General features: G+C 46.7%; 1 protein-coding gene across 6 annotated transcripts in view; it reads right to left on the reverse strand.

Annotated features, from left to right (window-relative positions):
• fam184ab (family with sequence similarity 184 member Ab) overlaps positions 1 to 24,371 on the reverse strand; it is a 105,308-nt gene that overhangs the window by 29,042 nt on the left and 51,895 nt on the right. For all 6 annotated transcript variants that reach the window (XM_055872810.1, XM_055872806.1, XM_055872808.1 and 3 more), the window contains 6 exons: positions 23,181 to 23,362; positions 20,607 to 20,792; positions 16,358 to 16,480; positions 15,684 to 15,845; positions 13,869 to 13,990; positions 2,533 to 2,683 (listed from right to left, as the gene is read on the reverse strand). In XM_055872810.1, the coding sequence (XP_055728785.1) occupies positions 2,533 to 2,683; positions 13,869 to 13,990; positions 15,684 to 15,845; positions 16,358 to 16,480; positions 20,607 to 20,792; positions 23,181 to 23,362 (926 nt within the window). The remainder of the gene's footprint in view (positions 1 to 2,532; positions 2,684 to 13,868; positions 13,991 to 15,683; positions 15,846 to 16,357; positions 16,481 to 20,606; positions 20,793 to 23,180; positions 23,363 to 24,371) is intronic.

Genomic DNA, 24,371 nt, shown 5'->3' on the forward strand with positions numbered 1-24,371 from the left:
TTTTGAATGGTACTGTATAAAGTATATATAATATATCTTGATTAGATAAGTATTCATCCCCCTGAGTTATGTTGTCATGATACATGTTGGAATCACCGTTGGCAGTGATTAAGTCTCTAAGAACTTTGCACACCTGGATTGTACAATATTTGCAGATTATTATTTAAAAAATTCTTCAAGCTCTGTCAAGTTGGTTGTTTATCATTGCTAGACAGCCATTTTCAAGTCTTGCCATAGATTTTAGACAATTTAAGTCAAAACTGTAACTAGGCCACTCAGAAACATTCAATGTCATCTTGGTAAGCAACTCCAGTGTAGATTTGGCGTTGTGTTTTTGGTTATTGTCCTGTTGAACAGGGAATTTGTCTCCCAGTTGTCTGTTGGAAAGCAGACTGAACCAGGTTTTCCAGGATTTTGCCTGTGCTTAGCTCTATTCCGTTTCTTTTTATAATAAAAAAAACCTCCCTAATCCTTGTCGATGACAAGCATACCCATAACATGAGGCAGCCACCACCATGCTTGAAAATAATCAGTGGTAATCAATGATGGGTTCTGTTGGATTTGCCCAAAACATAAGCTTTGAATTCAGGACAAAGTGAATTTATTTGCCTCATTTTTGGTAGTTTTACTTTAGTGCCTTATTGCAAACAGGTTGCATGTTTTGGATTATGTTTATTCTGTACAGGCTTCCTTCTTTTCACTCTGTCAATAAGGTTAGTATTGTGGAGTAACAAACTACAATGTTGCAGAATCCAAAGTGTAATTAATAGCTTGCTCAAAGGGATATTCAATGTCTGCTTTTTTTTTTTTACCCATCTACCAATAGGTGACCTTCTTTGCGAGGCATTGGAAAAACTCTCTGGTCTTTGTGGTTGAATCTGTGTTTGAAATTCACCGCTCGACTGAGGGACCTTACAGATAACTGTATATGTGGGATACGGAGATGAGGTAGTCATTCCAAAATCATGTTCAACACTATTATTGTACACAGAGTGAGTCCATGCAACTTATTATGTGACTTGTAAAGCAAAGTTTTACCCCTGAACATATTTAGGGAACAAATACTTATTGACTCAAGACACTTCAGGTTAAGATTTTTTATGAATTTGTAAAAACATCAAAAAACATTATTCCACTTTGACATGATGGGGTATTGTGTGTAGGCCAGTGGGGGGAAAAATATCTAAATTGAATCCATTTAAAATGGCTGTAACACAACACAATATGGAAAAGGTAACAGAGTGAATCCTTTGTGAAGGCACTGTAGTTGTTATGGCACAACAGAGAGAGCCGAGCAGGAGGTAGAGTAAATCACATGCCACTCAGAGAGGCTGTAACTCTGTCTCGTCAAAAGAACAGAAATACACACCTTTAACAGAGTCAGGAAGAGGAAAACAGTCCAGTGGGAAGTGCACCAGGAATCAGTTCCAGAGCATATCCAGAATATACATGCTCAGAAGAGGGCACATTCAGGTCATGAGTGTTTCATGCGTGTTGCCTGTGAACTGGATGGCGTTGGTTCACTGCTGTAGCAACCAGTCACAGTGGTTCTACAACAACTCTCTGTTTCGAGACAAGGAGTGATGAGAGAAGCCAAACACACTTTGGTACATTCAGAAAGAACAGAGATTTCAACCCGAAGCAGAGCATATATAGCCCAGGTAAAATACTCTATCCATCCCAAAAGAACACAACACTGAAAGTGTTGCCCACAATGAACCCTGACCTGCGTACAGCATACTGTAACAAAAGGAAAATGGACGCTCTGAAGTGAAACCAGCATCTTTAGTGCAAGCCCCAGCGAGTACACACAGCAGCATCATGCAAGCCACTCACACCAGTTAAATATACTGGTATTTGTTTGCAAATACAGTACAGTGAGGGGGAAAAAGAGGGCAAAGTAGAATGTTAATGCAATTAGCAAGTACAAGTACTTTAAGAGTTTCAGTTTGAATTAGATTTGGTCCATTCAGTCCCCTTCACAGGGCTGCCAGTGCCAGTTGGGGAAGATTTAAATGTAATCATTTGAATAGATATCCAATAGAGGGGGTTAAAATGACAACCTAAAACTCACCATGTTGTGTCTTCATACACTACAGTCTCTCCTCCTTTGTGTAAGTGACAGTGCAGGCTATAACTGCAGTCGGAGTTACAGCCAAGGTAACAGAACAGGTTCCTCAGCAGTCTTTCATTGATGGCTACCTGCATAGGGCGAGGCCCTGAGCACTCTCCACTCGCCTATTCATGGCCATTAAGTAAGTGGATGATTTAATATTGTATGACATACAATTCCAAATGGATGTTTCATGATATGATGGGTTAAGTGGTGAAAATTTACGACCTATGTTATTGACCTTATTAAGGTATATTAAATCCCTATAGAAATCTCAGCCAAACCTTAGCACTGATGATAATAGTGGACAGATTTAGAAATGATAGTCCTCTTACTGTCCAGTTATCCTGGAGCCCAGCTCAGTGTGTATATCAGAACACCAGGTTGGTGCAGCAGGGTGAGGGTGGACTGTCTCTTACCTGCTCCAGTAGGTCCTCCACCTTCCTCTGCCAGCTCTCACGGGCACTGCCCAGCTCCTGCTCCTTGTTCTGGGCCAGCTGGATGAGGGCTGCCCTCTTGTCATCCCCATGATCCTCCCTTAGCTCCTCACGCAGCTTCTTACACTCCTGTCTGTGGACAGACACACACACACACACACACACTAATTTCCATTAGATGAAATAAACACAAGATAATGATAATTATCCAGGGCTCAGCCGATCAAAATAATGTCAGTTTGACTCCGAAAGCAAAACCGTCTGGAAATAACTTAATGGAGTAGTAATATATTCTCCTCAATTCCCAAAAAGTGAAGCTGCTGCAAATCATATAGAACAGCGGTCTGTTTACAGTAACGTTAGGTCGACGTATTCTAGTGAGCATCATGCTAGTCATGCGCGCAAGAGCACATGCTTGAAAAGCCCCTTCTGTAAATATTTCATCTGTGGCATGTTTTAAGACCCGTTCACAAACTCCACTTCTCAGGAGGAAAAAGAAAATAGAGAAAAATCTGCCGCTACGTGCATATTTAATAAACATAATCCATTTGCACTCATCTCCAGAGCACACTGTGCGTACAGTGAACATTAGAGAGAAGAGAGACGGGGGACGACTAACAGTGAACGTTAGAGAGAAGAGACGGGGGCCGACTAACAGTGAACATTAGAGAGAAGAGAGACGGGGGCCGACTAACAGTGAACATTAGAGAGAAGAGAGACGGGGGCCGACTAACAGTGAACATTAGAGGGAAGAGAGACGGGGGCCGACTAACAGTGAACATTAGAGAGAAGAGAGACGGGGGCCGACTAACAGTGAACATTAGAGAGAAGAGAGACGGGGGCCGACTAACAGTGAACATTAGAGAGAAGAGAGACGGGGGCCGACTAACAGTGAACGTTAGAGAGAAGAGAGACGGGGGCCGACTAACAGTGAACGTTAGAGAGAAGAGAGACGGGGGCCGACTAACAGTGAACATTAGAGAGAAGAGAGACGGGGGCCGACTAACAGTGAACGTTAGAGAGAAGAGAGACGGGGGCCGACTAACAGTGAACGTTAGAGAGAAGAGAGACGGGGGCCGACTAACAGTGAACATTAGAGAGAAGAGACGGGGGCCGACTAACAGTGAACGTTAGAGAGAAGAGAGACGGGGGCCGACTAACAGTGAACATTAGAGAGAAGAGAGACGGGGGCCGACTAACAGTGAACATTAGAGAGAAGAGACGGGGGCCGACTAACAGTGAACGTTAGAGAGAAGAGACGGGGGCCGACTAACAGTGAACGTTAGAGAGAAGAGAGACGGGGGCCGACTAACAGTGAACGTTAGAGAGAAGAGAGACGGGGGCCGACTAACAGTGAACGTTAGAGAGAAGAGAGACGGGGGCCGACTAACAGTGAACATTAGAGAGAAGAGAGACGGGGGCCGACTAACAGTGAACATTAGAGAGAAGAGAGACGGGGGCCGACTAACAGTGAACATTAGAGAGAAGAGAGACGGGGGCCGACTAACAGTGAACATTAGAGAGAAGAGACGGGGGCCGACTAACAGTGAACGTTAGAGAGAAGAGAGACGGGGGCCGACTAACAGTGAACATTAGAGAGAAGAGAGACGGGGGCCGACTAACAGTGAACGTTAGAGAGAAGAGAGACGGGGGCCGACTAACAGTGAACGTTAGAGAGAAGAGAGACGGGGGCCGACTAACAGTGAACGTTAGAGAGAAGAGAGACGGGGGCCGACTAACAGTGAACGTTAGAGAGAAGAGAGACGGGGGCCGACTAACAGTGAACGTTAGAGAGAAGAGAGACGGGGGCCGACTAACAGTGAACGTTAGAGAGAAGAGAGACGGGGGCCGACTAACAGTGAACGTTAGAGAGAAGAGAGACGGGGGCCGACTAACAGTGAACGTTAGAGAGAAGAGAGACGGGGGCCGACTAACAGTGAACGTTAGAGAGAAGAGAGGCGGGGGCCGACTAACAGTGAACGTTAGAGAGAAGAGAGACGGGGGCCGACTAACAGTGAACGTTAGAGAGAAGAGAGGCGGGGGCCGACTAACAGTGAACGTTAGAGAGAAGAGAGACAGGGGCCGACTAACAGTGAACGTTAGAGAGAAGAGAGACGGGGGCCGACTAACAGTGAACGTTAGAGAGAAGAGAGACGGGGGCCGACTAACAGTGAACGTTAGAGAGAAGAGAGACGGGGGCCGACTAACAGTGAACGTTAGAGAGAAGAGACGGGGGCCGACTAACAGTGAACGTTAGAGAGAAGAGAGACGGGGGCCGACTAACAGTGAACGTTAGAGAGAAGAGAGACGGGGGCCGACTAACAGTGAACGTTAGAGAGAAGAGAGGCGGGGGCCGACTAACAGTGAACGTTAGAGAGAAGAGAGACAGGGGCCGACTAACAGTGAACGTTAGAGAGAAGAGAGACGGGGGCCGACTAACAGTGAACGTTAGAGAGAAGAGAGACGGGGGCCGACTAACAGTGAACGTTAGACAAACAACATTTTGTGGTAGCTTTTTGGATTCCTTTCTCTGCATGTTGAACGGAGTGGATTACTGAAAATCGATGGCGCCAACTAAACAGACCTTTTGGGATATAAGGATTTTATCTAACAAAACGACAATACAAGTTGTAGCTGGAAACCTTTGGATGACAAATCAGAGGAAGATTTTCAAAAAGTAAGTGAATATTTAAATCGCTATTTGTGAATTTATGAAACCTGTGCTGGTGGAAAAATATTTTGATGTGGGTCGCTGTCCTCAAACAATCGCATGGCATGTTTATAGCTACTGTAAATCGGACAGTGCAGTTAGATTAACAAGAATTGAAGCTTTTAAATGATATAAGACACGTGTATGTTCCTAAATGTTTAATATCCATAATTTTTATGATTATTTATTTGAATTGCGTGCCCTCCAGTTTCACCGGAAGTTGTCCCGCTAGCGGGGCCCCTAGCCTTAAGAAGTTTTAACAGCTCAACATTATGTCCTGTATTGGCTGAACATTTCCAGCACGCCACTGGCTGTCGAAGCTCTCGAGGTGTTCCGAGTCAACATCCTTGGGAACAGAGCAGAGCGTACGTCTGTGTAGAATTCCCCACCGCGTCTTGCAGACATCTCCCACCTCTCCATCTCAGTGCTTTTCAATGCCCACATGTTTAACGGTGCAAAGACCTTTTAGTAGGAGTGCGGACTGCATGTTAATCGTTATTTATCAGAGAATGACGTTGTTAAGTGCAGGACGCCACCAGTGTTTTTGTCCCTCCTAACACCAGATGAGCGTCAGGGTGAGTGAGTGCTATGACGCACCACACCAGAGTGCCATGGTTTAGCCCGCTGACACTTCTGCAAGGACACGTGTTGATCCTCATCGCTTCAGAAAAACACACACACACAGCTCTCAGGGCCTTTATATTGTAAAGAGCCTCACATTCATATTCATAACCCAGCCCCGAATCCCCAATCTGGCTAATTACCTAGGAGGGCACTCAGCACCTGGTGTGCAGAGGAGATGGGAAGGAAGAGGGGGGGAGTGTGTAGAGTAGGCAGGGAGGATAGAGGAGTATAGGCAGTAGGGAATAATGGAGGAAGGGCAGTGGAGCATGTAGAGGGAGGAGAATGGGAGGGTATAGTGAGAATGGAGGCATTACGTCAGTGTGACATTCCCATTGAGATCCAAGCTTTCACTCTGACCACCAGAAAGCAGCAGAGAGATGACAGTCAGTCACAAATGGACTCCATCCAGTGGCGTAGTGCAGTTTCACAGGGAAGTTTTTGACCGTCTTCACGGTAGCTTCATTGACGAGGATGGGGGCATGCCCAGCCTGGTTCCTCCTGAAGTCCACAATCAGCTCGTTTATTTTGCTGACTTTGAGGGAGAGGTTGTTTACCTGGCACCACGCCGTCAGAGCGCAGACCTCCTCGTCATTGTCGGTAATCAGGAAACATACTCTCGTGTTGTCAGTGAAATTGATAATTGAGTTGGAACTGTGTGAGGCCATGCATCTGTGGGTATACAAGGAGTACAGGAGGGGACTGAGGACGCACCCTTGTAGGGCCCCTGTGTTAAGGACCAGTCTGGAGGAGGTAATGTTGCCTACCTTCAGCACCTGGGGACGGCCCTATAATCCATTTGAATGTCGGAGGAAAGCCAAGTCTCAGAAAAACTGAAAAAGTATGTTGCAGAATCTGATGTCCGTCTGGAAGGAGATCCTCGTTCTGAGTTCGTCAAGCTTATTCACTAATGAGCAGTATACAATGTAATGGAGGACGGGTCGCCTGGCGTCTCAATCGCACTAAGACCCCTCCACGTCAGCGTCTTTGTGTTCTTCTATCCGGTAGGACTCCCAGGCTACCGGCGCCTCACAGACGAGGCTAGACCATTGTTTCCGCTGTCTCTGGGAATTCGGGAAGATCGGGTGGATGGTGAGTACCAAGCAATTCATATTCCAATAGTTCTACCCGGGTGTATGAAGTAATGCATTAAACAAACAGAGCAAGAAAATGAGAGAACATACTAGAAAAAGTAGAAATCTGCAAAGTTTTCTAGGAGCTCGCGGCGAGGCTACCATGTTCATTCAGCATCATCATCCTTTATAATCGTGAGAGAAATTGAACTAGTTAGTTGCTAGCTAGTTAATTATACACCATGACCTGTTAGTTATACACACTGACCTGTTCACCGAACATGCTACCTTGTCCCGGACCGGCTGTTTTCATTCCTCTCTCTCCCTCTCTACTGCACCTGCTGTCTCAACCTGTGAATGCTCAGCTATGAAAAGCCAACTGACATTTACTCCTGAGGTGCTGGTAATCTATGAACGTTTGATCTGGCTTAATGGCCATGTACTCTTATAATCTCCACTTGGCACAGTCAGAAAAGGACTGGCCACCCCTCAGAGCCTGGTTCCTCTCTATGTTTCTTCCTAAGTTCCTGCCTTTCTAAGGAATTTTTCCAAGCCACCGTGCTTCTACATCTGCATTGCTTGCTGTTTGGGGTTTTAGACTGGTTTTCTGTATAAGCACTTTGTGACATCATCTGATGTAAAGGGCTTCATAAATACATTTGATTGATTGATTATACCTAGGTAACTTACAAGGTTAGGTGAGTTTTGTCAAAACGCATCTCATTGTGGATAGCTACTTGTCCCTCATGCTAGCAGGTAATCGGCATTTTTTGACATTTTTGGACACAGGCTGACTACCTGTTATGCGAGTGCAGCAAGGAGCCACGGTAAGGTGCTAGCTAGCATTAAACGTATCTTATAAAAAACAATAAATCTTAACATAATCACTAGTTAACTACACATGGTTGATGATATTACTAGTTTATCTAGCTTGTCCTGCGTTGCATATAATCGATGCGGTGCCTGTTAATTTATCATTGAATCACAGCCTACTTCGACAAACGGTGATGATTTAACAAGCGCATTTGCGAAAAAAGTACTGTCGTTGCACCAATGTGTACCTAACCATAAACATCAACGCCTTTCTTAAAATCAATACACAAGTATATATTTTTAAACCTGCATATTTAGTTAATATTGCCTGCTAACATGAATTTCTTTTAACTAGGGAAATTGTGTCAATTCTCTTGCGTTCTGTGCAATAGAGTCAGGGTATATGCAGCGGTTTGGGCCACCTGGCTCGTTGCGAACTGTGTGAAGACTATTTCTTCCTAACAAAGACAGCCAACTTCACCAAACGGGGGATGATTTAACAAAAGCGCATTTGCGAAAAAAGCACAATCGTTGCACGAATGGACCTAACCATAAACACCAATGCCTTTCTTAAAATCAATACACAGAAGTATATATTTTTAAACCTGCATATTTTGTTAAAAGAAATTCATGTTAGCAGGCAATATTAAACTAGGATAATTGTGTCACTTCTCTTGTGTTCATTGCACGCAGAGTCAGGGTATATGCAACAGTTTGGGCCTGTCACGTTCCTGACCTTATTTCCTTTGTTTAGTCTTTGTTTAGTTAGTCAGGACGTGAGCTGGGTGGGTGTAGTCTATGTTATGTGTTTCTTTGTTTAGGTTTGTCTTATTGGCCTGATATGGTTCTCAATCAGAGGCAGGTGTTTTACGTTGTCTCTGATTGGGAACCATATTAAGGTAGCCTGTTTTCACTGTTGGTTTGTGGGTGACTGTTCCTGTTCGTGTGTTCCTGGTTTTCCTGTGTTCACTAGTTCGGGACTGTAGCTTCGTTGGTTTTTCGTCTGTTTATTGTTTTTGTTTATATTGAGAAGTATTCTAATAAATTATGGATAAGCACCACGCTGCGCACCACACTGCGCTTTGGTCCTCCTCTCCTTCTACAGACGAAAGCCATTACAGAATCACCCACCACAAAAGGACCAAGCAGCGTGGTAACGGGCAGCAGCAGCAACAGCGCTTTATGGAAGTATGGACATGGGAGGACGAGTTAGACGGCAAAGGACTATCGGCAAAGGAATATCGCCGCCCCAAGGCAGAGCTGGAGGCAGCGAAAGCAGAGAGGCGGCGTTATGAGGAGCTAGCTCGGCAGCATGATCTGGACTGTGTTACAACTTGGGAAGAGATAGACAGGTGGTCGGTCGACCCAGGGAGAGTGCCGGAGCTCGCTTGGGATTCTATGGAGCAATGTGAGGAGGGATAACGGCGAATGGAGGCAGCACGGCGACGCGGTAGGAAGCCCGAGAGACAGCCCCAAAAATTATTGTAATGGAAGTGTGGCGAAGTCAGGTAGGAGACCTGCGCCAACTTCCCGGGCTTACCGTGGAGAGCGAGAGTACGGGCAGACACCGTGTTATGCAGAAGAGCGCACGGTGTCTCCTGTACGTGTGCATAGCCCAGTGCGGTACATCCCAGCTCCTCGTATCGGCAGGGCTAGAGTGGGCATCGAGCCAGGTGCCATGAAACCGGCTCAACGCATCTAGTCTCCAGTGCGTCTCCTCGGGCCGGTGTACATGGCACCAGCCTTACGCATGGTGTCTCCGGTTCGCCAGCACAGCCCACTGGCCTGGCTACGGGGAGCATTCAACCAGGTAAGGTTGGGCAGGCTCGGTGCTCAAGAGCTCCAGTACGCCTTCACGGTCCGGTATATCCGGTGCCACCTCCTCGCCCCAGTCCAGTACCACCAGTGCCAACATCACGCACCAGGCTTCCTGTGCGTCTCCAGAGCCCTGTTCCTCCTCCACGCACTCGCCCTGTGGTGCGTGCCTCCAGCCCGGTACCACCAGTTCCGGCACCACGCACCTGGCCTACTGTGCGCCTCAGCAGGCCAGAGTCTGCCGTCTGCCCAGCACCGCCTGCGCTGCCCGTCTGCCCAGCGCCGCCTGCGTCACCCGTCTGCCCTGAGCCTTCAGAGCCGCCCGTCTGTCCTGAGCCGCCAGAGCCGCCGGTCTGTCCTGAGCCGCCCGTCTGTCCTGAGCCGCCAGAGCCGCCCGTCTGTCCTGAGCCGCCAGAGCCGCCCGTCTGTCCTGAGCCGCCAGTCAGGAGCCGCCAGAGCCGCCCGCCAGTCAGGAGCCGCCAGAGCCGCCCGCCAGTCAGGAGCCGCCAGAGCCGCCCGCCAGTCAGGAGCCGCCCGCCAGTCAGGAGCCGCCCGCCAGTCAGGAGCCGCCCGCCAGTCAGGAGCCGCCCGCCAGTCAGGAGCCGCCCGCCAGTCAGGAGCCGCCCGCCAGTCAGGAGCCGCCCGCCAGTCAGGAGCTACCCCTAAGTCATGACCTACTTCTCAGTCCGGAGCCGCCCCTCAGTCCGGAGCCGCCCCTCAGTCCGGAGCCGCCCCTCAGTCAGGAGCCGCCCGCCAGTCAGGAGCCGCCCGCCAGTCAGGAGCTACCCCTAAGTCATGACCTACTTCTCAGTCCGGAGCTGCCCCTCAGTCCGGAGCTGCCCCTCAGTCCGGAGCTGCCCCTCAGTCCGGAGCTGCCCCTCAGTCCGGAGCTGCCCCTCAGTCCGGAGCTGCCCCTCAGTCCGGAGCTGCCCCTCAGTCCGGAGCTGCCCCTCAGTCCGGAGCTGCCCCTCAGTCCGGAGCTGCCCCTCAGTCCGGAGCTGCCCCTCAGTCCGGAGCTGCCCCTCAGTACAGTGGGGTTATTTTGGAGGGTCGCCATTCCGAGGAGGCCAGGGAAGCGGGGATTAACTATGGTGGGGTGAGGGCCACGTCCAGCGCCAGAGCCGCCACCGTGGACAGATGCCACCCAGATCCTCCCCTATAGGTTCAGGTTTTAGCGGCCGGAGTCCGCACCTTGGGGGGGTGCCGAATACACTGCCGATTTTGCAGGTTTTCCTACTTACAAAGCATATAGAGGTCTGTCATTTTTATCATAGGTACACTTCAACTGTGAGAGACGGGATCTAAAACAAAAATCCAGAAAATCACATTGTATGATTTTTAAGTAATTAATTTGCATTTTATTGCATGACATAAGAATTTGATCACCTACCAACCAGTAAGAATTGATGGCTCTCACAGACCTGTTAATTTTTCTTTAAGAAGCCCTCCTGTTCCCCACTCATTACCTGTATTAACTGCACCTGTTTGAACTCGTTACCTGTATAAAAGACACCTGTCCCTACACTCTCAATCAAACAGACTCCAACCTCTCCACAATGGCCAAGACCAGAGAGCTGTGTAAGGACATCAGGGATAAAATTGTAGACCTGCACAAGGCTGGGATGGGCTACAGGACAATAGGCAAGCAGCTTGGTGAGAAGGCAACAACTGTTGGTGCAATCATTAGAAAATGGAAGAAGTTCAAGATGACGGCCAATCACCCTCCGTCTGGAGCTCCATGCAAGATCTCACCTCGTGGGGCATCAATGATCATGAGGAAGGTGAGGGATCAGCCCAGAACTACACGGCAGGACCTGGTCAATGACTTGAAGAGAGCTGGGACCACAGTCTCAAAGAAAACCATTAGTAACACACTACGCCGTCATGGATTAAAATCCTGCAGCGCACGCAAGGTCCCCCTGCTCAAGCCAGCGCATGTCCAGGCCCGTCTGAAGTTTGCCAATGACCAGAGGAGGAATGGGAGAAGGTCATGTGGTCTGATGAGACAAAAATAGAGCTTTTTGGTCTAAACTCCACTCGCCGTGTTTGGAGGAAGAAGAAGGATGAGTACAACCCCAAGAGCACTATCCCAACCATGAAGCATGGAGGTGGAAACATCATTCTTTGGGGATGCTTTTCTGCAAAGGGGACAGGACGACTGCACCGTATTGAGGGGAGGATGGACGGGGCCATGTATCGCGAGATCTTGGCCAACAACCTCCTTCCCTCAGTAAGAGCATTGAAGATGGGTCGTGGCTGGAGTGGCCTAGCCAGTCTCCAGACCTGAACCCAATAGAAAATCTTTGGAGGGAGCTGAAAGTCCATATTGCCCAGCGACAGCCCCAAAACCTGAAGGATCTGGAGAAGGTCTGTATGGAGGAGTGGACCAAAATCCCTGCTGCAGTGTGTGGAAACCTGGTCAAGAACTACAGGAAACGTATGATCTCTGTAATTGCAAACAAAGGTTTCTGTACCAAATATTAAGTTCTGCTTTTCTGATGTATCAAATACTTATGTCATGCAATAAAATGCAAATGAATTACTTAAAAATCATACAATGGGATTTTCTGGATTTTTGTTTTACATTCCGTCTGTCACAGTTGAAGTGTACCTATGACAAAAATCAGACCTCTACATGCTTTGTAAGTAGGAAAACCTGCAAAATCGGCAGTGTATCAAATACTTGTTCTCCCCACTGTATATAATTTAAAAATATATATTTTTTTTAATTATTATTATAATTTTCTGTCTGGTGACGCTACACTTGTGTGTGTGTGTTCTCCATGTGTTCTCTGTGCAGGTGTGCGCTGCGGCTGTCATAGACGCTGCAGTGCGGTGGGGTGGTGCCACCCATCTGCATTGTCCCTCTTGCTAATGCTGTCCATGTTCAAGCCCACCATTAAATAAGGTAATGTGGGTATTTCTGCTGCTGTATCTCGCTCCACATCACCACCAGGAGGAGAGATGTGTCTGATAGTCCGTCACAGGACATGAAAGAGAGGCGCTCCTTAGCACCTTCTCCTACTGAGAAGGGCCTAGAACAGAGGAGGAAAATGGGAATATCTCTCCCTCTGCCTTCACCTGTCTCTTTCTCTCTCTCGCTCTCCCTGAGTGGCATGTTGGCTCGAGTTCGACATGGTAGAAGTACAATCAGAACCCCCGGAGGTTGTGTTTTGCATTATGCTTTACTAGAGAAGAAGCAGTCTTCAATTTAGTTTTAATTACTATCTCACTTAATGAAAACACTAAATGCTGTCAGAACTAAAGAGCATGTAAAATGCATAACTTACAAATTACAAGATGAAAAGGAGCTGAAGGGGAATGCAATTGTGAAATATGAACATTGAGAGAGAGGAGGGTAAATGAAACCTAATTACAGTACAAGAGATAAAGAGGAGGACAGGAGAAAACTTTGCGCTGATCTGGATGGTGTAATTCTAGAACTCAATGTGTAGCAGAGCCTTCCTGGTAATCAGGACTCCTTAATGCCGTATTAACACATTTCTTGACCCCAGCAAGGGAGAGAGACACTAATTGGACTCTGTCTGATGAGCTAGGATGAACTTCCTCCTCCTCATCTCCAGTGTCACATCTCTGAGCTGCAGTTCTGTTCACACCATGATTCACATGTCCCTGATGTGCTGTGGCGGCATTGAGATTCAAATGGCCCTTTATCGTGCCAACAAAATGTTTTTACACTTGAAATTCATAAGCAGTGGCTTGTCACAGCCTTGTTGTCACTCGGGCTCAAATCCCTTGGTAAACAACCGCTTTTGCTTTAGACGAAAAACACATTTAGAGGTAGACGAGGGCAGCATCTGAACAAATGTGAAAAATGAAGGCCCATATTTTGGGGCAGTATAATTTCTCATGGGACCTATCTCCTCCTCCTTCACTTGCACACAAACTCAATGTGTGACCTAGCTAGCTACAGTACTTACAACTACAGCATTGTTTGTGTTATTATTACTCTAATGATCTGTGTGGAGGCTGAGCCCTCTAAAGATAATTCCAATGGTCACAGGCCTTTTCAGTGGTCATAATCTGTGGTGCAGCACTGGCTCTTTTTAAATGAGGCCGTCCATTCATAATCCTCTGAGCCAGGGAGAGAAGGACCTCCTGCTGGGGAGAGACCAGCCCTGGACTGGTATTATTAGTATGAAGCTGGATTCACTCTTTCACTTAACTTCTCCATCGCCATCCTTGGCACATCTCAACCAAATTAACCCCAGGGCCAAGGCAGACCCAAAAACAAGAAATACATGTACGCAAAAACGCACACACACCTTAACGTCTCGGTCCACTTGAGCTCCAGTTCCAGCGCCATCTTGTCCATCTTGAGCTTCTCGTCCTCTTTAATAGTGATGACTTTAGCCTCATGCTGCTTCTTCTGGGCCTCCATCTCTCCCTGAGACGGGGAAGGAGAAAGACAGAAAGACAGGAATAAAGAGAGAAAGGGTAAATGATATTAGCCCTCATGATAAACAACACAATTGAGCATGAGATCTAACCCTGTATGGACAGGACTCAACACACATTACTACCAATGAGGACCTTGGGGCCCTGTGGGAACATGGGTGCTCTGTGTGATCAGTCAGAGGAGAGGAAAAACAGCCTGGACCTACTACCAATGCTGCTCCAAAACTTCCCCTGACATTCATTCAGACTACAGCCTGCTTCATTATGCAGGACCAGAGAGAGGGAGCGAGAGAGGAGAGAGGGGAGCCCCAGAAGGTCGATGGCATAATGAAGTGCCAATGCCACACGGGCTCCTTAAAGATGTGAACAGAATTTACAATCTGAGCCTGATTAGGTATGTCAACCCAAAGCTGCTGGAAAGCCTGCTCGGCATGTGAAGAATTGGAATCTGGGACAAAGCTGCTGGAAAGCCTGCTCGGCATGTGAAGAATTGGAATCTGGGACAAAGCTGCTGGAAAGCCTGCTCGGCATGTGAAGAATTGGAATCTGGGACAAAGCTGCTGGAAAGCCTGCTCGGCATGTGAAGAATTGGAATCTGGGACAAAGCTGCTGGAAAGCCTGCTCGGCATGTGAAGAATTGGAATCTGGGACAAAGCTGCTGGAAAGCCTGCTCGGCATGTGAAGAATTGGAATCTGGGACAAAGCTGCTGGAAAGCCTGCTCGGCATGTGAAGAATTGGAATCTGGGACAAAGCTGCTGGAAAGCCTGCTCGGCATGTGAAGAATTGGAATCTGGGACAAAGCTGCTGGAAAGCCTGCTCGGCATGTGAAGAATTGGAATCTGGGACAAAGCTGCTGGAAAGCCTGCTCGGCATGTGAAGAATTGGAATCTGGGACAAAGCTGCTGGAAAGCCTGCTCGGCATGTGAAGAATTGGAATCTGGGACAAAGCTGCTGGAAAGCCTGCTCGGCATGTGAAGAATTGGAATCTGGGACAAAGCTGCGGGAAAGCCTGCTCGGCATGTGAAGAATTGGAATCTGGGACAAAGCTGCTGGAAAGCCTGCTCGGCATGTGAAGAATTGGAATCTGGGACAAAGCTGCTGGAAAGCCTGCTCGGCATGTGAAGAATTGGAATCTGGGACAAAGCTGCTGGAAAGCCTGCTCGGCATGTGAAGAATTGGAATCTGGGACAAAGCTGCTGGAAAGCCTGCTCGGCATGTGAAGAATTGGAATCTGGGACAAAGCTGCTGGAAAGCCTGCTCGGCATATGAAGAATTGGAATCTGGGACAAAGCTGCTGGAAAGCCTGCTCGGCATGTGAAGAATTGGAATCTGGGACAATGCTGCTGGAAAGCCTGCTCGGCATGTGAAGAATTGGAATCTGGGACAAAGCGGGTGGACGTGTTAGATTTAGTAAGGGAATAGACTCAAGGCTATTCAGTTTAGATCAACTTTATTACCCCCCATAAATAAGCTTAATACACAATCAATAAATACCTGGTCAGAAGAGGGAATGGGAAGGAAAACCATTAGGGTTCCTGTTGGAGAATCGAATGGCTCCCTGATGAGGTAAACCCACCAAGGACCCATAAAAATCTATTTGTGTGTGTTTGCGTGTGCCTGCCTGCGTGCGTGCGTGCGTGCGTGCGTGCGTGTGTGAGAGAGACTGTAACAGTGCTCTCACCTGCAGGGCGGTCAGCAGGTTGCTGGTCTCTCTCAGTCTGGCCCTGGTAGCATCCAACTCCTCCACTAGTTTGTCCTGGGCCTCCTTCAGGTTGGAGATGTGTCCCTCTGCTGAACCCATGCCCTGCTCACCCTCCTTCACCAGCTCCTGCAGGCGCAACACCTGCACACAGGGGAGGGACAGGGAGGGAGGGAGAGCAGACCCACACTCAGCACAGAACAAGAATAAAGGCTAGAAGTCTATCATACACCACAGTACACAGACAGACTTTAAAAACAGCTGTAATAAAGTAGAGTCAAATATATTCCCTTTTGTAATAAATTACAATTGGGAATCTGCACTTGAAATGAGTCAAGACACACTCTACACATCAGCAGCTGTTCTCTAGAAGTCTATCTCAGTGCTCAGAGAGGCCTTAACATCTTAACCTAGACATTCCCTTCAGTAGAGTTGGGAAACTGCACTTCAAATGAGCCAAGACATACTTATATCATCTCTACCTGCTGTTATTTTCCTTTCAAACCTGGTTTGTTTTCTGAGAAACAATAGCGTCAAAATTCAAAGATTACCAATTAGCACCAGTAATTCTAATTCTATGTGGCTGACCACAATAAATGGTAAAAATGAATTGAGAAAGAAGAGAGATCTGATAGGTAGGGTGACTCATGACTGACCTCCTGATTGGCTTGTTCAAGTTTGGCGGCGAGCTCCTCCCTCAGGCTGTCCAGTTGTTGTCTGAGATGATTCTTCTGCTCCTCCAATGAGAGCCTCTCCCTCTCAAACTGCTGCTCCATTTCCTGTAGACAAACCAAAGACTGTTATAATAATATCAGCACAAAACCCTTACAGTGCTTACAATATTATAGGCTTTTTATGAATTGAAAATACTTTGTAGATATGGCTGCAATAATTGTGCTTTTAGAGGAAAATCAATGAAGAAAATCAATGCCAGTTTAAAGGGAATGACTAGTACATGAAAGGACAATAGTTGGCATTATTCACATGAATACACTAATAAAAAGAGTTTTGTCAGCGTCGTTGTTACACAATCTGGTAATATGAACTCAGTGGAGCTCTTTGGAGGAGGGCTTGTATTGAGAGCTGTTATATTTAGGAGGTTGTGTGTGTGTGTGTGTGTGTGTGTGTGTGTGTGTGTGTGTGTGTGTGTGTGTGTGTTTAAAATCACAAGTGACACATTAAATGTTGTACCCCTGGGCAGGTGGTTAATATCCTGCTGGGAAAATGGATGACATGAGTGAGTTCATTATTTAAGCAACGTCAGGCCACTCAAGACAAGGATGTCTGCAAAGCAAATAAATGATGCAGCGTTCACTGATAAAAGCCATGTCACATTATTGTGAATTCCATTTTCAGGGAGGAAAGATTTCTTGCTGTGACGGTGCGATATCATGGATCAAATGCAGCCTTCAGACATTTCTCGTATGGGATAGATCGCTAGTCTACCATTTCACTCTCATTGCAGGATATTTGTGTCAGTAGACAACACCAAAGTGACAATATAATCAGTAGACATCCCCATAGCAGGGACAGGCCAATGAGATGGAGGGAATGAGTGGCATCTTTAGCACCAGGCATGGAAATGCCTAAAATATGATTTTCTCAACAGCTCTGCATCTGTTAACGTCAGCGCTGAGCATTCAACTGTGGACAGGACATTGTTCAAACCCCTTCATATAGGCCTACATCTTTTACGAAAACAGAATTCTTGATCACTTTCATAAAAACCTTATGACTAGTATATTACTCTGAAAAGACGCCTTGGAGCTAAATCAATGACTGCCAAATAAACACTAAATGCATTGAGCTGACTAGTGACAGACTACTATGTGAACCATGTCCACTCCAACATTAAGGTTTCTCTGATACAGAAGGGGATTGACACTGCAGCATGATCCTTTCCCTCTGTAACTTCGGTTCGTGCTTTCCAATGACCCAAAATGGAATATACAACAGAAGTGCAATCTCAAAAGGTCTGTATATGAGCAGAAGACTGGTCAGCATGATGGACTAAGTAAGGCTGACTGAATAATGTATAGTTTCACCTTGTTCAGAGAGGACTGCGCTGCACACTGTAGGTGCGTGTCTAGTAGGTTAAGGCTACATCGTTTAGCGCTTTCATCTTTCTCTGCACTCACATATGCAAATAGGAGCTCATCTATGTTTAGTGATCCCATCCCAACAAGAGTGTATGACATTATGCATGTAATCTTGTTAGCATCTTCCCCTATGTTTTTTTTACACTGGGTGTCAAGTTAAGGGATGTGTGTGTGTGTGTGTGTGTGTGTGTGTGTGTGTGTGTGTGTGTGTGTGTGTGTGTGTGTGTGTGTGTGTGTGTGTGTGTGTGTGTGTGTGTGTGTGTGTGAAGACGTTGAGTTCCCATTTCACATGCTTCTTGAATAGTGCATACTTTTCAAAACTTCTAAACGTTTAGTGTGCCACACAAAGTCTCCGTCAGCCGGGCCACGGTAGTTTGACTAGTCACTAGTTCGATCTCAGTGTCCAAACTAAAAGGTCCATCCCACACCTTGGTGCTGAGGACAAAATGACTCTCCTCCCTCTCTTCTCTCGTTGTGCTGTACGCAGAGGAAGAGCCTGGGGGAGTTGGCCCAAAATATGATGTCAGCTGCCGCCACATGGACTTGTCAAGCTGCTCTTTGCGACTATGGTGACTCACCGCCGCACAAACATAGACCCATTTCATTATGCTCTCCTTTCTCCGCTCTCTCCATTCCCATTTGAGAGAGCGAGGAGCAGAGATGATAGATAGATAAATTCTCTCTCTCTCTCACACACACACACAAACACGAACACACACAGGGGATCAACCAACGTTTGTCTGCCTGAAATAAGGTTCCTGAAAGCAGCTGGTGAGGTGCAGACAGGTGTAATCACAGTCTTCCTCTGCAGATGAGACTCCGGAACTCAAATACCATCCTGGTGGGGTCGTTACCTCCATTTCCTCCAAATTAAAACAAGAAGGCGAAACAGTGGAAAATGTGTTGACTATGAAGAATGAACAAGGTCATTGTGTGTCAGAGACACCCACGCACGTACACACATTCCAAAGCCCATGAGGAAAGCCACTGTCATCCTTCAAATTGCCAGAGAGTAGTGGCCACAATGGTGTTAGGTTGGCCGGCCCTGATATAAACAAGGGACTGGCTAATTACATCGGCTTAACGCAACATCTGTCATTTGGCCGGTATTTTATTACATAAAGAGTAAATCATGCAACCATGTTGGAGAGGGACGAGTTGACAGGAGCCTTTGGCAGCTACCGAGCTGAGAAATAAAAAGATGACTAATTGCATTTTGGCTGAGTCAATCGTGCATGTCTTTTGAGTGCTTTAATTGAATATGTTATCAGTCAGAGATATCAAAACAGACAGTTTAGTCATGTCACTGCAGCAGATGTTTTCAAGCAGATATAAAACAAAAAAAGAGTCATTATTTAATAGAGTGAGAGCCAGGTTCTGGAACAGTGTGTGTGTGTTTGAGTGGTTGGGCTGAGCAGAGCGCGCCGGGGTGGGGAGATGAGTTGTCATGGTAGTTTTTAACGAGGCGTGGGAAGCTAGGCCCTCTCACTGCTCTACTGCCTGCAGGACTGGAGCTGAGGCAGCAGAGCTCTGGGCCCTGACACACAGAGAACACACTGGGAAAGAGGCAGATACAGGCCTGGGACACACAGACACAACCTGAGAGAACCAGACACAACCTGAGAGACACAGACACAACCTGAGAGACACAGACACAACCTGAGAGACACAGACACAACCTGAGAGAGATAGACATGGCGGAGGTACATTGCACTGGGCTCTCATACAGAGAAAGCTGAACAGAGAGAAATGCCTCATCAAGAACTGAGCAAAACAGGGCCCTAAAAGCTGAGGGAGACTAGTGACAAACTACATTACAGCAAGGAAACTAGCATTTTTTTGGGATGGGTCTGTTGTCAACCAATATAACCAATCTCTTTCTGTATGATTTTAAACCACTAGACATCCATAGTAGCAGCACGTATGTGTTCTGTGTGGAATGGAAGGCAGCACTTGAGGGTACTCAAAGCTATACCAGCATAGAGCTGTTCTCAACACTCATGGGACTGCCTTGACAAGTAGCTCTGACAAGCTGTAGAGCCAAACCAGCACAGCAAAGCCTGGAATTCAAGCATGCAAATGACATGGAGGGACTTGGAGGAAAGATAAGCTGTTCTGCCCATGGTAATGAGTCTCTCTCTCTGTCCCTTCTCCTCTCTCTCTTTCTGGCTCTCCACGGCTCTCTTTCTCGGGCTCTACAGAGTGGTTCCACCAGCTGTTTGTAGTCCGTGATTAATTAAAACCTATTTCAAACTGGTAATCACTGGGCCTTCATAATAAGGTTCAGACTCAGCATTGACCTTTTCTTTTATCCCCACATTCAATTAGTAGAAGACAATCATTGTTTCAACTGTTGTTCTTTAGTCTTGCTGTTGGATCCTGTGTGACTTGGGTGGTTGTAATGTCACTGTGCACTGCAAGAGCAGATTAGTGTAGTTTGGTACAGATCTGCACAATAATGCAACTAGATAATGTATTACCCCGTAAGCCAAGGCCATTTGCTATTCATAACAATAGCCAAATCATAGCAAATCGTAGCTTGGAGGTGAAGTAATCGTTTCTGCAGTGGAAATCCCAATCCCATCCCATTGCTGAGGTGTGTAGGTGCAGCCTCACTGCTGTGTGTGTGTGTGTGTTGCGTAGATTCAGAGCAGTGTTACTTAAGGTGTGTGTGTGTGTGTGTGTGTGTGTGTGTGTGTGTGTGTGTGTGTGTGTGTGTGTGTGTGTGTGTGTGTGTGTGTGTGTGTGTGTGTGTGTGTGTGTGTGTGTGTGTGTGTGTGTGTGTGTGTGTGTACACTCTTCTTACGGCCAGTAGCCAGCTCCTCTCCGTCTCGGCAGTAGTCTGTGTGTTCTCCAGGGTGGTCCGGTGTTTTTTCGACAGCTCCTCCAGCGCCCGGGTCTGTGACTCTTTGAAGTGGGCGGCGTCGTCCTCATATTTGGCACGCATGTTTACCATCTCCTTCTCATACATCTGCTTCTCCTCCCGTAGAGTCTGACGGAACAACACAGAGACAACACCATGACAGTATGCCCTGTGTTAATCAAAAGACGTTTGATTCCAGTTTGATTAAAACCCAGCTGTGAACAGAATGCTAAACTCATTACTGTCTTATTTCTATTTCCTTGGTCATTTGAGTGAGCTTGAGTCAGTCACATACAGGTAACCCGTGAACGGCTGTTTGGTGTCTTGTAACGGAGGAAAGTGACAGTCTGCAGATGCTTCAAATCCCCTCTGACACATTATTCACATTCAGAGATGAGGCTCAAGCAGCAAGCCAAAAAGAACGGAGAGAGGCCTCTATTACCAGACAAGAGAGAGAGAGCGGCGTTTCTCAGAATGCCAGCGGCCCAGTGGATTACTGCACAATTCACTCACACCTCCGTTCACAGCAGGTTGCCATAGTAACACCTAACTCAAGGCTATGGTAATGGCAAACAGAACAGAAGATTTCCTGGGAACTGGAGAGATGAGGTCAGGTTTTCAGGCTACAGCATTGCGGTAAAAATGGCTAGGGCTCCCGAGTGGCGCAGCGGTCTAAAGCACTGCATCTCAGTGCAAGAGGCTTCATTCCCTGGTTCGAACCCAGGCTGTATCACATCCGGCCGTGATTGGGAGTCCCATAGGGCGGTGCACAATTGGCCCAGCGCCGTCCGGGTTTGGCCGGGGTAGGCCGTCATTGTAAATAAGAATTTGTTCTTAACTGACTTGCCTAGTTAAATAAAGGTTAAATAAATAAAAAAATGTGTCATTGAGACACAGGGGACATAGCATTGAGGGGTGCGGGTCACTGTCAACAGAACACGCTCCCGGTCTTGAGCGCGTATTGATAACAGGAGGTTGGTGGCACCTTAATTGGAGAGGACGGCTCGTGGTAATGGCTGGAGCGGAGTAGGTGGAATGATATCAAATACGTCAAACACATGGTTTGATGTCATTCCATTCGCTCCGTTCCAGCCCTTATTATGAGCCGTCCTCCCCTCAGCAGCCTCCACTGATATCGTCATGCAGAATGGCATATTGCGAAAGCTTCAACTGTACATTTTACCATAATGTAACCGCTGAATGAAAAATAGATTATACTTGACATTCCTTTACGGGGGAAGTGCAGTTTGTCTTCAGTGCTACTGTTGGCTAATAAGGAGCATGACCATCTGCAGTTTTGTGTGTTCAGAAGCCATGCATATTTCAGGGCTCCGTAACTCCTGAGAGCACAGAGGACTTTCCAAGGAACTATCTAAATGCTTAGTCGTAAAATCTGAGTTTTTATGTGTAATCTGACATTAATCATTGAAGTTAAATGCTATTTTACAACCAGAAAGCATGGCTGAAAGAAAAATGCTGACTATAGTGGAAGTAGCAGCCATGGCTAATAGTTGAGATATATGAAGCGAACTGTGACACAAAATGGATGTCTATTTACAGCTAAAGTGTAGTCTGCTATATCGAAATAATCAGCTAAACGTCAACAACAAATGGTTTTGTCCAGTAACTTCTCTTTCCAAGATGTTGAGTTTTGTGAATAGCACTGAGCGATTAATCAAAATGTTGGGCTTTCTTTCGGTTATTTAACAACTAATTGACCGACGTCGGTTCAATTAGTCGAATTCCATTTAGTTAGTGAGCTCAACACGCCGTTTTCTCTAGGGAGAAATCAAATCATTCACCAGAGAATTTTTCAAGAACTATGTGGAACGCTGGGCTGATTGGAAGTTTTCATTAGGCAAATATTCAACCTAGTTCACCACAGAAACGTGAGATAACATTCGATGGTTGACTGACTGGCTGCTACTGTCTGAGCAGAGATCAGATGATGACGGAATTAAAAATAAGAAAAGACAAAAAAAACTAAGTAATATACACAACTGTAATATTTTATGAAAGGAAAGGAAGTAAAGTAAGTGACTAAATGATGGTTAATAAGTGTTAAGCAGTAATGGTCATTCACTACCATCATGGGGCTCTTATTGTTTAAGTCTGTGTTGTTACAGCATTCAACCAACCTACTGTGTGTCAGGAAGAAGGCAGGTGATGGCTGAGGGAACCTTAAAATAATTTTAATGTCATGTCATTAATGTCGTTTTTTTTATTGAAACCCAAATCGAAAATCGTGATTGTTTTTTAATAGTCAAACCGACCTCACAAAGCACTAATCGCTCAGCACTAGTAGTGAATTAAGCATGGAGGAGTGGATTTAGGCCCTGCGGCAGCTGATGGCCAGTAAAGCAGTGAGGAGTGTTTAACTGGGGAGATCTGTTGTAAACACGTTCAAACCTAATATTTTCTCCTTAGAGGAGCTGGTGCAGAATAAGAGTGTGTCCTCAGACAACTCCAGGCTCCAGTGGCAGAAATACAGTTCCCTCCACACCCCTGAAGGCTCACCTTCTCCAGGGAGAGAATCTGTTGCCTCTGCCTGTCATCCAGTGCCTGGGACTTGTTCTGCAGGGCCCCGCGTTCCTCCTCTAGACGTACCACTTTGTCCTTCAGACGAGACTTCTCAGACTCCAGGTCCCGGATGGCTGCCTCGTGGTTCATCTGAGTGGCTTGCAGGCTGCCAATGTGACCTGCAGAGGAGAGGAAGAGAGAGAGAGATGGATGGAGAGAACACAGTGACAAACAGTCCAGCCAGACAGGGCTATTAGAATGACATTACCTGTAACAGCAGTATATCCACAGAGAGTTGACCTGGGTCCATGTACTGTTTAAACATTGAGGTTTCGGTGAGCCAGTATTTCATTGCCAGATGAAATATTGATGCAGCAAGGCATCACCAATAATCAAATGAGATCACACAGGCATGGCTGTGAGTATACAGCAGGGCTCGCTGCAGTATAGACCGTACAAATTGCAGCTCGCCTTAAACTGGGCATAATTAATTTGAACACGGCTTTCACCTCCTTGGGCTCATGACTACCATTAATGCAGGGATACACCATTTCACCATTAAATAGTTATGTTACAGCAGTTCAGATAAGCCCAAGTAGCCGTGATGCTAATATTCTAAGTATTTCTCCAACAGCTAAGAGGTGAGTGTTTTCAGCAGCAGCAGCAGCAGCCTCTCTTTGTCTGATGCCAAACATGGGGCTGCAGATATATACAGTATTACACAGCTACACAATAGGCACCACGGAAAATTCCAGACACAAAGGCAAACAAGTTATTTTTCTCTCTGTCCTTGTTGTATACCTTGACCATGGTATGACAGGCATTTGAACCACAACAGATGTTGTAGGGCTAGGTAAGGGGGTCTATGTAAGCCCTCTCCCCATCAGGGTACATTCCAGAGCCAGGAGGGGGTGAAGAGGTCTCGGAGCAGAGCTGGGGCTAGGCTGCAGAGCACAGTGGACCTCTGTTGCCGGGATACCAGGAAGTGACTTGTCACAGCACAATCTCCTGTCAACAGGTACACTAGCTGAAGCTGGAGCTACCTACCTCCAGAATGAATTAAAAACATCTGGGTTCTGGTTCATTCTGCCATCCACTGGGAATGTATCATACCAGTGATAAGGAAAGAGTCGCGTGACACATAATTGAGAATAGCTGGAAGCCTATATACAGTAGGTTTGAGCCTGT

Source organism: Salvelinus fontinalis, chromosome 20 (genome assembly GCF_029448725.1).
Source record: "Salvelinus fontinalis isolate EN_2023a chromosome 20, ASM2944872v1, whole genome shotgun sequence".
NCBI lineage: Eukaryota > Metazoa > Chordata > Actinopteri > Salmoniformes > Salmonidae > Salvelinus > Salvelinus fontinalis.